Here is a 13,548-nt window from a genome sequence, read left to right as displayed (position 1 = left end):
GAGAGTCTTATTTGCATGGTCACCTGTTAATGCTTGAGCCAGTTGTCCCCCCTCCCCAAGACTCTCTACCCTGTCAGTGTCCCTGCTTGTTCTCTCAAATGATTTCTGACCAACAAAAGCAGGTCATTTGGATAAGAAAACAAAAAAAACATGAAATGTTGAGTGAGAAAATATTTTCTCTCATAAAAGTAATGTGGAATAAAATATCAGCCAGAACAATATACTTGATTGTCTATTGGCTCCTACGACTAATAGCAGCAGCTTGCTCCACATAACCGCACTGCATCTTTTTCTTCATGTCGCCATTTAAGGATTACAACACTCAAATTAGCTCTTTCTCTCTCTAGTAGAAGTTTCTCACAGATAAAATATGTTCAAGCAAAATCAGTCCTTTGTTGTAATTGGCACTAAAGTCAAGCACCAAGCTGTAAAAACAACCTTGCCCTCAGAGATTATACACTTCCTCTGACGGGGATCTTTCCGTGCGAGGAAGTCATGAAAGAATTATGTATTTAGTGCGTTATCCACGAGACTTGACAAATGTAATGATATTCAAATGAGCAGGATAATATTATGTCTGTGGGGAGCGTGATCCAATTGGTTATTAATTAAATATTGAGAGAGAGAAACGTTGTATTTAATAATGCAAGCAGTTCCCCCAGATTCCCTCTCTGGAGAGCAGCAGTCTGCTCAACAGAATGGGCTTTGTGAGTTAGTGGTAGGCAACAGTAACCATGGGCCTATGACGCAGTCAAATACAGCAAATGACCGACTAGAGTCGCAGGGCCGTTTACAAGCAGAGTAAATTTTCGGGCTATAAATACTAAGTACTCGGAATTTAGAAAGTGACATTTTCCTCAAGGGTCAATAAAAAAATTCAAGTCAAAAGTAATCTATTTGAAAAAGCATGGGCGGTAACATTGACTTTAATTTCAATGGAAGTCCTGGTCAGTGCTTAAATATTCATATTTAGAATTCCTAATCTGTTAACCTGAGAAGAATCAAAATGTTTACTTTGATATTCGTTCTTTCCAGTCCATTAACCTTTGTCCAAATTTTCTTTTTCTCCTCACCTTTACCTTGTGCTTGCCACATTTACAGCAAACTCCATTTAATCTGTGCAACAAAACATTCTCCTTTTGACCCTATTACTGTTTATCTTGATCCTGCAGCCCCCCACCCCCACCGGCTCCCTTACATATCTCATAAAGTCACATATTGTTGCATGACGGACTGTTGCTCTATGATAAAAGGTCATCCGTGTGCATAATGGATATTTTACTTGAAAGTTAAAATTTTAGACTTTTACTCTTTGTTTTTGAGAACTTTGGTTTTTAATGTGAATCCACTAGAGCTGTCACTTGATATGCATTTCGACTCCAGTGATAACAGCAACACTTCTGAACCCTTCACAAGTAATTTAAGAAAAGTATTCATTGAACTAAGAAAAAGCACATTTCTTCAGCAATTGCTCCAGTAGCAGTTTTCTGCATAATTTTGATGGTGCAAAAGTATTACTTTATCTGCTATACACAAAGAATGGAAAAACATTTATCCAGGAAGACACATGACGTCCTCGAAATTCTTGAAACATGCTCCTCTGTCAACTTTAATATCACAACAAAAGACCTCTATCAGCACTTCATCTTCAACTGCGCTTAAAATCATCGGGTCCTTTTGAAAATAATTTGAATTAACTACACTCAATGCTCTTGATTTTGATTTATTCACAGGCTTGGATCCATTTGTACAATCACAAATGTAGCATGGCGACGCCAATAATGCTTCGAGAATAATTGTTCCTCTTGAGACTTTTCATTAGTAATTGAGTTCACCAGGATCAGTGAGTTGTCCTGCAAGCCAACATCTAAAGCCACTTTTAATGGTTAACCTTTCTATCACAAAGCAATGTATGGCTGTAATCTTGCATAACTGCATATACAAGTAGATAAATACAAATTCTTTTCTTATATGACTGTTATAAATCTAAATTTGAATGCATAACATTTGACAGCCCTACTTTCTACTTTTTACTGAGCCGAATCAGCAGAGATAAAAACGTTCCCCCCTTTATTGCGTGTACGGCTTCTCAACAATGTCATCTATGTTTGTGTGATGTGAGAATGTGACGCGGCACATTACTTCACATCAGCTGGAAGTACACAGCCTGAGAGTTGTGTGGAGTGCTGTCCACTCTCCAGCACATTGTGGAGTCCTGTATATCTGTACCGATGGTGACACAGTATTTTGTGCATGGAGCTCGTGTTATGTGTTGATCCATTCACCATTGAAATCTCCAAGTCTTGGATCAAATGTGTTAAATTATGTTTTCTTCACCTTCATCAAACGTTAAATTATTATCTAGAAACACAATATATCTGTGAAACAATTAAACCTTTAACCAATGTTTTCTTTCATTTTTCTATAAAAAGGTCTTTGGTCGTTCCATTTTCTGCTTGTTTCTTAAACTATGTCTGTATTTTTTTCAGTGCGCCGGGTGCCACCACGATTCTCCATTCCACCCACAGACAATGAGATCATGCCGGGCGGTAGCGTCAACATCACGTGCGTCGCAGTGGGCTCCCCTATGCCATATGTCAAGTGGATGCTGGGTGCTGAAGACCTCACACCAGAGGACGACATGCCGATTGGACGGAACGTTTTGGAGCTTACAGACGTGCGGCAGTCGGCCAACTACACATGTGTGGCCATGTCGACCCTGGGGGTGATAGAGGCTGTGGCACAGATAACAGTCAAAGGTAGGGCCGCTTCTTATTCTGCTCATCTATAATTAAAAAGACATTTCGTGCTTATATAATAGATGCACAAGCCAAGGGAAGGACTTCACACTATGTAAATTTTGCATGTAGTTAAAAATATCTACTTCAGTTTGCAGCTGGTATGTGTCAGAGCAAACTATCCAAGCAGAGACTACTGGCAGCGCTTAAAAGAAAGTTATTTACTTCTCGTTGCCACGATAAGTCATCGGCAGAGGATTCCTTGATGCCTTAGACAAGCCCTGGCACCAGCCTCAGTGCATTAGATGCCAGATTAAGAATATAGTGAAGTGCTTATCACACAGCTGGAAAGCTGCAGAGCCAGAAAGCGCCCGATTTCTGTTCGCAGGAGATGGGGGAGAAGGGGGCGAAACAGGGGGGTGTGAAACACAGAGTATTGTTTGGTGTCCTCTGTAGGCATGCTGCTTATCAGGGTGTAATCATATCTACACTGCAGCATACTGCAAAGATCTCAGACTGCCAACATCGTGTACATGTGCAAACACCCCCCCCCCACACACACACACATACACACACTCAGTTTTGTTTTTCCTAGACATAACACAGAGATATTAGTCACAATATAACAGTCTGGCAGCAAGCTCCCCCAGAAGCATACTTCAGACGGCATATAAAGACAATATATTGCCCTGATATCTTTTGCCATGTGCCACGGCGTGGGGGATTAAAGCAATAAATTTAGCTGCTAAATTATTAAAGTGATAAACACGGGGAAATCTGAGATTAAAGACAACAGCATTACCAGCTGCTGAACATGGTGGATGCAAGTTTTTAATCTCACGTATTTGTCTTATTTCGAACTATTTTTCTTTATTTTTTCATGTATTACTAACAATACTATCCACCTAAAAGGATGCACAGAATATACGAGTCTCTTATGACTCCAGATATACGGTATATCATCAGGACCAAGTGCAGTGGGCTGGGAAATGAATGCAATCAATATTATTCAACCATCAACAAATTAAAATAAAGGTCTCTATGGACTGCAACATAAATTACTCTACAGAGGTAAAACTTTCTAATGTTTGCAGAATAATTTGCATTTTTATTAATATTTATGTAATAATTATCATCGCAGCATTGCCCAAGGCTCCTGGCATTCCTGTGGTGACGGAGCGCACAGCCACCAGCATAACGCTGACTTGGGACTCTGGCAATCCTGAGCCGGTGTCCTACTACATCATCCAACACAAGTCCAAGTACTCGGAGGACTCGTACAAGGAGATTGATGGCGTGGCCACCACTCGGTACAGCGTGGGGGGCCTCAGCCCCTACTCCGACTACGAGTTTCGAGTGGTGGCAGTGAACAACATCGGGCGGGGGCCACCCAGCGAGAGCATCGAGGCCAAAACAGCTGAGCAGGCACCCAGCACGGCACCGAGGCAGGTCAGAGGTCACATGCTGAGCACCACCACAGCTGTGATTCACTGGGATGAGCCGGAGGAGGCTAATGGGCAGATCATGGGCTACAGAGTCTACTACACCATGGACTCCGCCCAACATGTCAACCTCTGGGAAAAGCAGATTGTTCGGGGGTCTAACTTTGTCACCATCCAGGGCCTCATCCCCAACAAGACCTACTACATCAAGGTCCTGGCCTACACCTCAGTTGGTGACGGACCCCTTTCTCCAGACCTTCAAATCATCGCTAAGACAGGAGGTGAGTGTAGTTTGTTTGTGTTGTAGAAGATAAGAATACCAAAAATACAAAGTGGGAAAAATCTAAGCTTCAAAAATGTTCTCACCCCACAATCAAGCTTGGAGTGTCACAAAAATGTTTGCAGCTCCATTTTTTAGATCCTCATTAGTGGGTTACAATTGCTAACCAGAGCTACCACACACAAACATCTTCACGCTGTCAACACACACTTCAACCGGCTTTCTCAAGAGGGAGAATGTTTTCTTTTATGAGAGTAGTTAACTACAGACGAGAAACTCCAAAGTCCTCTTGTTTACTTCTTGTGAAAAAGTCAGATATTGTTTTCAGCATGAAGTAACTGTGTGCCGTGTGCCAGCATCGCACTAATGAGGCTGAAATGACTGCATCTTCTGAAATAAAAACGTGGCTCTTGTGGCAATAACCCTCGCAACAAAGTGTATGAATTTATCTCTCCGCTCTTATTCCAGTTCCCTCCCAACCGACCGACTTCAAGGGAGAAGCCAAATCGGAAACGAGCATTTTACTGTCATGGGTCGCTCCGGCACAGACCGGACAGGAGAATCAAATCACAGGATATGAGCTCATGTACAGGAAGAGGGACGACAGAGAGGAGGTAATTATTGTCCGAATTTGATGTTTTGACAACAAATACGTTTAAAAAAAATCTGTAATAACTGCAACATACAACGAAAATTAACTTATTCTTGCCAAATAAGTTGCTCTATACTCATCAATTTGAGAATTTGTAACATTAGCAAGTTTTATTAATGGCATGAAAATAAGAACAGTATATTGAATATAATTTGTTTTTAATACACCAAAACAAAATGGGGGTAAAACTCCTATATATTTAATTCACTTTACTAAAAGTAACTGTTTAATGCGTTTAAACGTGTAACTTTTCAAAATAAAGGCTTCATGACTGTGTCGATGTTGATTTACATCTCATCTCACGATTTATTAATATCCTTTGCACGCTCAATTTCTTTTTTATATCTGAAAGGGCAGCATGCTTTCATTTATCAATTTTATTAACTGTAACTCCCTGCTTTTATGGAAAACTGACTACTCACTGTTTTCCCCCACAGAAGCGAATCAGCTTTGAGCCGACCACAACATACCTACTGAAGGACTTGAAGCCCTTCACTACTTATACTTTCCGCTTGGCTGCCCGTAGTAAACATGGGGTTGGAGCTTACACCAACGAGATCTCGGCAGAAACTCCACAGACACGTAGGTCTCTTTCCTTATCTCACCAACATCCCTCTGTTTGGGAAGGAAACCATTTTCAAATGCATTCTACTCTATTTTATATGCGCTGCAAACCCACCACCCTCCCAGAAAAAGTTCTGAAAGCAGACAGAACAACGTTTTTCTCGAAAAAGGGATAATGCATTTGAAAATAGCAAAAGGTGTAAAGATTTGAAACAGTAGTGTCATGGAGTCCACCTGACCGTGCAGTGTTCACCTTGAAAAAGCTGCATGGACAGTGTACCCAGGCTTTCCTGTGAAGTCAGGAGACAAGGTTATATAAAGAGTGCCCCTCTCCACCTTTGTTGTGCAAAAACAGTGCGGCTCGAATGAATGATAAAGCTGTGAATTATTTATACGAATGCCCACATGAGCATTACTCACAACGGACGGCCTTTTGGAAGCCTTGTCTCTTGACTTTGCATATTTGCCAAAAAAAGAGACTGAGCTTTCTATGTAGCTGCAGAAACCACTTCTCCAGAGATCAAGGGGATTTTCCCATTTTCTTTACCAATGAACACTGATGTTCACAAATCAAATCAATAACATTGTGGATCAATTCTATCATAGAAAGCTCAACTAAAGCATTGTCTGTAGTTAGGGAGACCTCAGATTTATGAAACAGGTTGGAATTCAAATCTGTTCCTCACAAAATTTAACTAAAGTCACTGCACTTTGCTCAGTGTCGGATAAATACCCGTAAATACAATCTGCTATTTTTGACTTTGCACATCTTAACATAAATCTCAGGTCTCTGGAAAGACAGGGGCAGAGATCAGGTGGGTATTAATTAAAGCTATGAAGTTCTGCCCAGATGTTTGTTCGGAGGTAATTGATGGACTCAGTTTAAAAAGTGCATGCCGATGTTATCAGAATCTAATGAACCAGTCATGTCTCCTTGGGAAGTTCTCTGTTGTACAATCAGGCTTTTACCACAAACCAACAGGCTTCGGAAAGGTTGGTGACAAAAACAACATTTTTCTATTTCAATCTAGTTAAAGCATCAACCTTTATGTTTTTGGATTGATGGTAACTGCTTGCCAAATTTGTCACACTTATAAGTAAATTTCTTTTGGAATGGTTTATCTTAAAGTACCTAGAAATCTGTAGGTTTTCATTCAGAAAGAACAAATCTGAGAAATAATATATTAGGATATTTTATTTTTGTTTCCCTTTGCTTTTATATATTATTTTGTCATCACAAAGGTAGGTTATAAATGGTAAAGCTGTCCTTTTTCCAACCAACATCCTCCATTCATTACCAGTGTTTACACTTTTGTGTTTACCTTTTTTGTCTTTGTGATGTGTCATTGATTTGAAGTATTTTCATTTCTCCATGAGTCCTTGTGCTTTTTCCTCATTTTGTGTCATTTTATTTCCCTTTTCTTTTTTTCCTTTGTTTGGTCAATTCTACCATCATCACCCTGATCAAAACCCGAAACTCCTTTAAACCAAATATCCAACTCTATGAACGGCCCGACCAAACAAACAAACAAAAACAACAACGTGCTCCAAAACCCAACCCGCCATCCAGAACCCTCAGGCCCGCCTCAGGACGTCAAGTGCCACAGCCCCAGCTCCACCAGCGTCCTGGTAAGTTGGCGGCCACCCCCAGTGGAATTACAAAATGGGATCATAACACAATACAGTATCCAATATACTGCGGCGGAAGGGGAGGACACGACGGCACGTCAAATCCCCAGCATCCCAGCGGAAAGCTCCCAGTACCTTTTGGAAAACTTGGAAAAATGGACAGAGTACCACGTGACGGTCATTGCTCACACGAATGTCGGAGCGGGGCCGGAAAGTCTGCCACAGCTGGTCCGCACAGAGGAGGATGGTATGTGTTCGCTCAATCAAAGCCCCAACTGAAAATCCAGTCTACCCCTCTTAACCTACCCCGCCAAATACTAACAACCTTCGCCTATATCTACAACTCCCCCTTTTCTACCCTTCTCTACCTGCTTCTGATTGTCGCCACTTGATACTTGTAACCCTGTTTTGGACTCTGCACTTTTTTCACCCCCCAAAAAACTGCGACTCACTTTGCAAAAGCACTTTTTTTTTTTTTCTTTTTTGGCCTTTTTTCCGCCCCAAAGCTGCTCAATTTCAACACATGGTATGGCATTTTCAACCGCTGGCCTCCAACTTCCAGTCCCAACTGTCATTTTTTGAAACTTTGAAGTATTCTCTGAAGTGTTTTTGAAAGGCAGCATTTTTTTAAGAGCTTGCCAAAAGCACAAGTTCTGGACAGTGGGAATAACAAAAGGTGGAAGAATATTTTTAAAGGCCATTTTTTTCGATTTTTGTTTTTTCTCCCCTCATGTGATGTAATCATTTTTAATTTATTTTTCCTTGCTCCATAGCCAAAATTTCTTGCAGCGCTTCAAGCATTTCAGTCACTTGAAGCCCCCCCCCCCCCCCCTTTGGCTCCACTTTTCTATTTTGGCAAAACACATTTTTATTCCATGTTTTTAAAATCCACTCTACCCATTTTTAATGTGTAAAGATTAGGTCAGTTGTCAGACCTGTTTTTGCTGTTGTTTTTTCCCCCTTACCATTGTTGAAATATTGATGTCATGCAGTGCTTGTTGCAGTTCGCTGCACTTTTGTGATTTTTTTTTCCGTCACTGCAGCATTTTGCACCACGACTTTGGGCAAGATTTTAAGAAAAAGGGGGCGATGAAGGGGTTCGCTATAATTTTGACCTTTTTTCTTCTATCCCATGGTGTTCCTCCAGTTCCTAGTGGGCCACCTCGTAAAGTTGAGGTGGAGGCTGTCAACTCCTCATCAATTAAAGTGATCTGGCGCTCACCGATGCCCACCAAGCAGCACGGTCAGATTCGAGGGTACCAGGTGCACTATGTCAGGATGGTTAATGGGGAGCCCACAGGACAGCCAGTCATCAAGGACATCCTGATTGATGATGCCCAGGTAAAACACCCTCCTCAGCCAGCCTGTGCTTTTCTCAGACACAATCTCTCCTTCTCTCTCTCTCTCTCAACCTCTACATGCACCACAACACAGAGATCATTTGAAATGGGAAAATAAGCAAATCTTCATCATGTCATCTGAATAAAACAGCGACTATTCAACAGTTTTGTTACTAAATACAAATGAAACATACTGGATGCAGTAATCTAATGCATATTTATCTACATATATAGGTATTGCTACTTTTATATAATTGTATGGTGACTGGCCTTATTTCTTGTCTCTTTTCTCTCCACACTCTGATATCATTATCAGTGGGAATATGATGATTCAACTGAACATGTGAGTAGCTAAACCGGAAAGAATTCTTGTTTTCCTCTGCATGACTGGCGTGTGTCTTTTGTACAACAGGAGTGTGTGGCCTGATTTTGTTTGTATTTTTTAAACAATAGCTTGGTCCCAATTTCTCCTACTTTAGTGCAAAGTGCAGCTGGAACTACTTCACTAACAGTTGGAATGAAAATAAAACTGACCAAACAGCAAGTGCTGGCTTTAAAGAATTCTAATAGTGTTTAATGATTAAGTTAATGTTGCACGGAGAAGACAAGTGATTTAAGCCTCACAAATCAGTATGTGCTCTGAGAATGAGTCTGTTGTGTCCTTTGTGATGATTTTCGCTGACACCACAGTCCACCACCACCTCTCTGCTTGCTATCATCTGTAAATCAGCAAGTGTGTGTCCTGCAACTGAAGTCCTGCGTCTTTACAGGAAATGATCATCGCGGAGCTGCAGGCTGAGACCACGTATTCAGTCACCGTTGCAGCCTACACCACAAAGGGTGATGGTGCACGCAGCAAGCCCAAACTGATCACAACCACTGGCGCAGGTAACAAATCCCATCGCTGCTGATAGATCTCCTGCAGTTCTCTGTTTATATACTTTATGTTTATCAAACAGTGCATTTCTACCTTGTAAAGCAGTGAAGCTGCATCTAATGAGGAAAAAAAAGAGCACCGGGCAAATGTTCTTGTCACTTGAGTGTGAAGAGTGTGAAACAGCTAATTGCCGTCTCATTAAGTGCAGTAACTCTAACCCACTGGTGTGACACAGCTATGTTGATGGCATATTTACAGCAATGGAAAATGTAGAGAGTGAAATAAAGTGCTCAGCTATTGTATTCAGCACTTTTTTACAATATGAAGGTACAATGAAATATACATTCAAGTAGACAGAAAGACGCACAGTAGATCCTATGATATTCAACACCTGCCTATGACAAATATGATAAAACAGAAACATGTTTACACGCTGTCTCTTTCTCTATTAGTTCCTGACAAACCTCGGCTAATGGTCAGCACCACCAACATGGGCACGGCTCTCCTCCAGTGGCACCCCCCAGCATTCACCCACGGGCCCCTTCAAGGCTATCGCCTCCGTTTTGGTCGCAAAGACGTGGATCCGCTGACTGTCATTGAGTTCCCCGAGCGAGAGAACCACTACACTACCAAAGAGATCCATAAGGGAGCCTCGTACACTTTCCGCCTTTCCGCACGCAACAAGGTGGGCTTTGGCGAAGAGACAGTCAAAGAAGTCACCACAAATGAGGATGTCCCAAGCGGTTACCCTCAGAGCATCACAGCTGAAGGTGCCACCACCTCCACTATTCAGGTTAGCTGGCATCCTGTTTTGCTGGCGGAGCAAAACGGCCAAATAGTGAAATATGCTCTGCAGTATAAGGACATCAACAGCCCACGCAGTCCCTCAGAGCTCTTCATCACCGCCCCGGAATCAACAGTCATCCTGGATGGCCTTAAGGCAGATACCACTTATGATATTAAAATGTGTGCCTTCACCAGCAAGGGCTCTGGTCCCTATAGCCCAAGTGTCCAATTCAGGACACAGCCTTTGGATCAAGGTAGGACGCAGCCCATGAACATTTATAGTCCTTTTCCTCTTTAAAGTCAAGCTTTCCCTGCGCAGTCCTTTCCAACCACAGCAGCTTCCACACAAAGGCTCAAATGGCAGAAGTTGAGAGAGTTTGGAATCAATCAGAGAACTTCATATTAACAAATTTCATACCCTTAGACGTCACAATCTAATCATGATTTTTTTTAAAACTCACATCGAGTAAGTATGTATGTCTCTTCATGTGTTGTCAGTCAAGCAAAGGTCAGTCATTAACATAAGAGTTGGAGTTTGTAAGAAGGTAAGAGGACAGTGTTGAGTTCAGTGTAGCAATGATTTCAGCCTGGTTTTCAGAGAGACTTTCTCAGGTAAGCACCGGTGTGGGACCATTGGTGGAATCAGATTTTAAAAAGGATGTCTTGTGTCTAAATCACACGCTCCCCCTTTCTTTTAGCAGTGTTCGCAAAAAATTTCCATGTGAAAGCTGCCATGAAGACATCAGTGTGGTTGACCTGGGAAATCCCAGACACCTACAACCCGGCTCAACCCTTCACTGTGAGCACCGCTCGAATAAAATATATGCTAACATGCTTAACAAAACATGATTCAGCAATTTCAACATTGAAACATCAACTCATTCACATACAGATTCTCTACGACAACGGCCAGAGCGTGGAGGTGGACGGGAAGCTGACGCAAAAGCTAATCACGGGTCTTCAACCTGAGACGCAGTACTCCTTCCTTCTGACCAACCGTGGCAACAGCGCCGGAGGTCTGCAACACCGCGTGTCCACCATGACGGCCCCAGACATCCTTCGCACCAAGCCATACCTGATCGGCAAGACCAACTCAGACGGTATGGTGACTGTGGAGCTGCCGTCGGTGCAGACATCTGAGAGAGTGAGGTGAGTGCGGATAATCCACCTAAAGGGGTTTTGGGAATAGCACGGCTTCTTAAGTGTTGCACTGTAAACAGTAACAGTAATCTTGTGTGAGTCATGCATATTATGATTTGACATGAAAAGGCATCACTGAAGTGCAATGGTACCTCCTCTATTTCTTTACCATTTCCCATATTACCAACTATTATTTCTAACTGATGCATCGGGGAAGGGAATAAACAAGTGAGCTTGATAGCTGACCTTGTCGGGGGTAATTCATCCAAAACAGAGTCATTTATATTCATCCCTACATTTCAGTGTAATATCCACTTCACCTCAGTCATTACACTCTGAAGCAGAGCAACTCATTTAAGCACATTCCTCTAAGCCCTATAAAGTCTCTTATAGCCTTTCGACAGAGCCCAGGGTTGTCAAAAGGCCAAGGAGTGTTTCCGATTGTAGACTGACGCTTCAAACCCATCTTGGGTTTTTTTGATCTTGCTGGATGCATTTGGCCCACTGTCTCCCATGCCAGAGCTTAAGCTAATTAGTTTCCCATTAGCCTGCCACACTGCCTTCCTGGCCAACGCCTGCTAGTGCAGTGGCCAACCAGGAAGCCTGACTCTGGCAGAGGCCGTTATCTCTCTTGCCACCCAGATGAAGGGATGAAAATCCCTCTAATTCTGTATCTCGTCTGTATACACAGAGTGTATCCTAATTAACCCACAGGGGGCCTCAGTGAGGTGTAACGGTGCTGCCTAGTTTCTCTGCATATGTTCAAACTGAACAGAAAACAGAAGAAAATAGTCTTGATCGGGGGAGCCACATGACATGCTAATAGCACGATTATGTTTATGGTTCTGGAATACAAAGACTTTTCTCTCTTTAGTACAGTGTTTGTCTCCTAGAAAGTGGCAGTTACTTTCCATCTTGCCTTAAATGTTAATATCCTGTCATTTTATTTTGCAGGGGATATTTCATTGTGGTGGTTCCTCTGAAAAAACAGCGAACGGGGAAGTTCTTCAAACCCTGGGACAATCCCGATGAGATGAATCTGGAGGAGGTGGGTTTAAAGCATGAGCTGGATGTGATGGGTCAGGTTATTTAGAAAGAAAAAGTAAAAGTAGAATTCCGGACATTACTTTTTTTCAATTATCCGGTTATTGAAACCCAGCTTTTTAACAGCGTTCCCGTGTTCCCATATCACACATCTCTTTTTGAAACCAGGAAAAAAATAGGTTGAGGCAGTTAAGAGGGAACAGGAGATGATTCTCGCTGATTGACACAAATAGCTGCAGAGAACACTGTTCATATGGAAATGAGAACATGAAGTAGCCATCGAGTGCACTGCAAACTCAACCCCCGTGCCCACCTCCTCCCCCTCCTCCTCTTTGTGTCTGTGGTAATTACCTGAAGAGCTGCATCAGGCCTTCACGTCTCTTCTCATTCCAGGCAGAGCTGGGCTACTGCGTGTGCACAAAACACTTGACAACTTTTATATTAAACCAGTTGAGACAAATTCCGAAGCGCCTGTGCATCCCGTGCACGATTACATGTGTGAGAAGCAATTTGAGTAAAAAGTTTTTATCAATAGTGCAGTGATCTCTCGAAACCTCTAGAAAGCTACTCCCATTCAGGTTACTCTCCAGGCCAGAATTATATTTTCAATATCAACTATATTAAAATGTTTAGCCCTATTGGACAAACATCAAAGTATATGACATGTCCAGGAGGCTAAAACAAAACACCATGTCTCATCTGCCATTGAGTTTACAGCTCGTGCCTGCAGGCGCGTGTCTGTAGCCTTGACCGATTGCCCAAAAGTCGCCCCTCTGTCAGAATTTATTTGTTTGTCAATATTGGCACTCACCTTTTCACAACTTTTCCCAAGGGCAGCTAGATTTAGCAGCGTTGACAGGAGAGATGATTGAAGACATTATCGGGCCGCACCAACAGCCCAGCAGCCCAAACAGAGCACACATGAGGAAGCACACACTCTAATGTGACTGACAGGCGCACACAGCGGGCACATGCACGCGCACACACACACTCATGTGTGCAGAGACAGGAAATCAGATGCCTGAACAACTAGCAGGCTTGATGAGTATAATTATG

The 13,548-nt window shown here is 42.4% G+C and overlaps 1 protein-coding gene across 40 annotated transcripts in view; it reads left to right on the top strand.

Moving 5' to 3' along the window:
* The window catches only part of LOC109634861 (protein tyrosine phosphatase receptor type D), a 335,897-nt gene that overhangs the window by 292,850 nt on the left and 29,499 nt on the right, over nt 1-13,548 (top strand). For 12 of the 40 annotated variants that reach the window (XM_069518437.1, XM_020095634.2, XM_069518445.1 and 9 more), the window contains 12 exons: nt 2,490-2,759; nt 3,880-4,461; nt 4,929-5,074; nt 5,550-5,694; nt 7,247-7,552; nt 8,453-8,646; nt 8,962-8,988; nt 9,416-9,533; nt 9,975-10,562; nt 11,007-11,107; nt 11,201-11,457; nt 12,403-12,496. In XM_069518437.1, coding sequence (XP_069374538.1) covers nt 2,490-2,759; nt 3,880-4,461; nt 4,929-5,074; nt 5,550-5,694; nt 7,247-7,552; nt 8,453-8,646; nt 8,962-8,988; nt 9,416-9,533; nt 9,975-10,562; nt 11,007-11,107; nt 11,201-11,457; nt 12,403-12,496 — 2,828 coding nt within the window. The remainder of the gene's footprint in view (nt 1-2,489; nt 2,760-3,879; nt 4,462-4,928; nt 5,075-5,549; nt 5,695-7,246; nt 7,553-8,452; nt 8,647-8,961; nt 8,989-9,415; nt 9,534-9,974; nt 10,563-11,006; nt 11,108-11,200; nt 11,458-12,402; nt 12,497-13,548) is intronic. The other 28 variants (XM_020095633.2, XM_020095617.2, XM_069518446.1 and 25 more) reach the window with 5 other exon arrangements.

Source organism: Paralichthys olivaceus, chromosome 22, assembly GCF_024713975.1.
Source record: "Paralichthys olivaceus isolate ysfri-2021 chromosome 22, ASM2471397v2, whole genome shotgun sequence".
NCBI classification, from domain to species: Eukaryota; Metazoa; Chordata; class Actinopteri; order Pleuronectiformes; family Paralichthyidae; genus Paralichthys; species Paralichthys olivaceus.
Note: the sequence above shows the minus strand (reverse complement) of the source record. Positions and strands in the feature narration are given on the sequence as shown.